This window comes from Lactuca serriola, chromosome 8 (assembly GCF_051521515.1).
Source record: "Lactuca serriola cultivar US96UC23 chromosome 8, Lser_US96UC23_V15, whole genome shotgun sequence".
Lineage (NCBI taxonomy): Eukaryota > Viridiplantae > Streptophyta > Magnoliopsida > Asterales > Asteraceae > Lactuca > Lactuca serriola.
In genome coordinates this window covers 45011606-45015098 of record NC_136415.1, presented here as the reverse complement: position 1 = coordinate 45015098, position 3493 = coordinate 45011606, and the positions used below count along the sequence as shown (strand labels likewise).

The 3493-nt window shown below is 31.2% G+C and overlaps 1 protein-coding gene across 1 annotated transcript; it reads left to right on the top strand.

The window, feature by feature from the left end:
• The first annotated feature begins 651 nt into the window (after window positions 1-651).
• LOC145070892 (protein JASON-like) lies at window positions 652-3180 on the top strand. Its single transcript, XM_079017848.1, has 7 exons — window positions 652-909; window positions 983-1037; window positions 1299-1384; window positions 1715-1953; window positions 2053-2596; window positions 2679-2761; window positions 2876-3180. The coding sequence occupies exons 1-7, from the start codon at window positions 781-783 to the stop codon at window positions 2910-2912; spliced, it is 1173 nt and encodes a 390-aa protein (XP_078873974.1). The 5' UTR covers window positions 652-780; the 3' UTR covers window positions 2913-3180.
• Window positions 3181-3493: the final 313 nt, after the last annotated feature.

Below are 3493 nucleotides of genomic sequence, written 5' to 3'. Positions count from 1 at the left end.
CATAACATATTTCCTTAAATCATGCTAATTATTACCTTAATATATACAAAAACATAGTTTTTTTTTTCGTTTTTTTATAATTTTTATAAACTATTTTTATCAAAAAATGATTTTAAATATACCAAAATTCATGATTTTTTATTCTCTACAAATAGAAATCCATATTGATATAGTTCTAAGATAAAAAATATATATATATTTTTTATATTTTCAGCTATCGTTATTCATAAATGAATAACAATGCATCAGGTTTTATTACAGTACATTCGTTATTCACTTATGAATAAAAAGTATGATTTTTTTTTTTTTTTTTTTACAATTTAAGTATCATTCATATATTAATATAGCATATAATAAACATAGTATATTCATATTTTAATATTGGATGATGAATTCACTTGTGAATATTAGCTGATATATTCACTTATGAGTATTAAATAATATTTCATATGTGAATATTACATAGTATTACATGGTATATCACATGTGAATATTACAGAGTATATTCACTTGTGAATATTAGATGATATTCACTTATGCACGTTTAATTGTTATTTATTTCGTTATTAATATGTAAATACAAGTATTATCTTTATAATTTTTTTAATCGATTTTCCCTTGGTCCAAAATGGACATAACGCTAGAGTTCGCACATTCCCTCTTGGTCTGTTTTCCATTTCCCCCCATTTTGAATTTCCCCAAATATTTAGAGCCAACGATAACGTTCACCCACTCCAGCAAAACCACAGGCTAGGGTTCTTGTTCTTCACACAGTACTGGATGTTATTCCCACTGTTTCATTGTGAATTTGTAGAGTATCTGCTCAGAGGTATGGGCTGTCTCTTCAGCTGTTTCCGTGTTAGAGATGATCCTCCTCCTCCTCCCGTTTCTCAACCGATCACGCCGATGGTAAGGTTTCGAGATCAAGAATTTCAACCGTATATTTTTGTTTAATACTCCTGGTTTTCTTTTTGGCGTTCAGGAACCTACCGATACTCTGGCTAGCAATAGCTTGTGGTCTGTACTAATTCCAGAAGGTGATTTCTCTGCTCTATCTTTCATATTATCGTATTTCTTAAAAGTGATTTCATCAGATCTTGATTTTAAATCAGTATGAAGTTTGATTTAATTGTTCTTGTCACAGTGAATTACGCAATCGTAACTCAGAACGACTTACTGTTTTTGATTTATAACTTATTTGTTGCATTAGAGATGGTTTTCCAGAAATCGATTGTTCTGTACGCAATGTCTATTTCATCGCTGAATTCGTGTTGATAAATTGTGTATATGATATTTAGCCGAAGATGGTGATCAGTCACAAGGCAAGGATGGGAGATCTGGTGCTACAGGATCTCCATTCTCCGATGATGGACTCAGGGCTGAGGTAATTATTTGTGTCATGCTATGATAGGCGCAAGTATCTGTCACTCGCTTTAACATCAACATTCAAGTGCAAATGACAATACTAGAGTTACGCAGAAAGACATGTCTGACCTCTCTAGAAGGCCAAAAGTAACAGGAAATGCTATACACAGAATTTGAGTATTAATTCAAAAGATGACTGAATATTTCAATAATATGTCTTGAAGCTTTGAGATTAATGTCAACAATTTGAATTTGAGTTGCCCATATGATCTTCTATGTTCTTACTCCTTATCACACGTTTAATTCTGCAAGTCTCGACCCACTGAACGAGTAAATTCTTACATTACAGGCAAAATTTCTCAAAGCTTGTGGCACTTTACCCCAAACTCCAGAAGAAATACGAAATTCTGAGAAATTTACAGATTCACAAACGCAAAGTAGGGATATGGAAGCAACATTTCATTCATGGATTCCAAACACTACTACTGAAAAACCATTAGAGAAGCAACCTGATCTGGTACATCCTCCAATCAAACTTTTTGAGGAATGGGAGACTGAATCAGATTCTTCAACACAATCACCAATTAGGTAATTCATAGTTTCATACCCACAAAAAACTAAGATATCTTTTCACACAGTCTACTTAAATAATATGATTCGTTTCACTTATACTTTGTGTTTCTGTAGCTATATAGCAGAACAAAGCTCAGATAGCAACAAAACCAGCTCTTCTGATGGCTGTGTGGTTATAGATCATGTTAAAGACACTCAGACACTCAACTCCTTAACTTCATACACTCCATTAATGGCTGCAACCACACAATTCAAAACAAAATCTGTTCGCTTTGAAGGTGAGAATAATGCAAGCTCATCTTCATCCAAAAGCACTTCAATAGAAACTACTAAACCATCTGGAACACCATGTGATGAGAATATTAAGCCTTCACCTTATCCAACCCCTCTCAAGTTAACCAATGATATGCAAACACCTGGCACTGTCTTCCCTTCATATGTATACACAAAGGAATCTGGGAAGAATCCAAAGATTAGATTGCAGTATGTGTATTCAGGGGTAGACCCTGATATTTTCTCTCGGTTAGAACCACCAATTGAAGAAGGTCTTGAGCAGGTTGATAAAGAAACTCCTCAATCACAAATCCATTGGAATCCTGACAAAGTTTCTTGGTGGGATGGGAATGGAATCCCTAATACTACTAACAAGTACAAAGAGGTAAATTTTGTTTTAATAAAAGTTTAATCTTTATAATTATTTTTTTTTCCATTTTTTGATTATATTTCATTTGAGTGAACAGGATCAGAAGGTTAGTTGGCATGCGACACCATTTGAGGAAAGATTAGAAAAGGCATTATCAGATGATAAGTTCATCAATGAGAGGTAAGTCATGTATATAAAAATAATAAAAATATTTGTGTTGATTCATTATTTAAATAATAAAAATAATAAAAATATCGGCTTCTTTAAATCTTGATTTTCATGGTTGACATTCAGGAAGCAAATTGGAGAGACTTTGCCTATCCGATTTTGATGAGACAGAAAAATCTTAGAATGATGGATTTGGAGGTAATAAATAAATTTTCCGGGTTAAAAAAAATGAAATAAGGATTAAAATGTTGGACAAATTTTAGGCATCTTGAATAGAATGGGTTGGTTTGGTTATGTCAAAGGCATAAATGGTTACATATTTTTTTTTTCTTTTTTTCCTAGACAAACGAGGAAGTTTTAAGGAAATGAATAGTAATTCTTTGAAATTTGGTTATTTTATAATATATAAAATATAATTTTTGTGATGATAATTAATATATAAATTATATATGAGTTTAAAGAATAAAAACAACCAAACCCGAGCATTACAATAATGTTTTTTATAGGTAGCAGCGCAATAATAGTTTTTTGCTTTACATAATAGGCTTTTTTTATTTTTTTATTTTTTATTTATTTTTTTATTTTTTTTATAGTTTATATATGTGTATACCAAGTTATATTTCACAAGTTACAATTTATGATTGAGCAATATCGTAGTCTCTGCAAATAATTATATATTAATACATTTGCTTAATGGTTATGAGATCGGCTACATTACTAAATTTATCATCATTCAGTTTAATA

What these genes read in the sequence shown, in the direction of transcription:
- LOC145070892 (XM_079017848.1), top strand. Translation starts at nt 781, where the DNA reads ATGTTATTCCCACTGTTTCATTGTGAATTTGTAGAGTATCTGCTCAGA. An exon ending in CTCAACCGATCACGCCGATG is followed by an intron (nt 910 to 982) that starts GTAAGGTTTCGA and finishes TTTGGCGTTCAG; the next exon opens with GAACCTACCGATACTCTGGC. An exon ending in CTACTAACAAGTACAAAGAG is followed by an intron (nt 2,597 to 2,678) that starts GTAAATTTTGTT and finishes TTGAGTGAACAG; the next exon opens with GATCAGAAGGTTAGTTGGCA.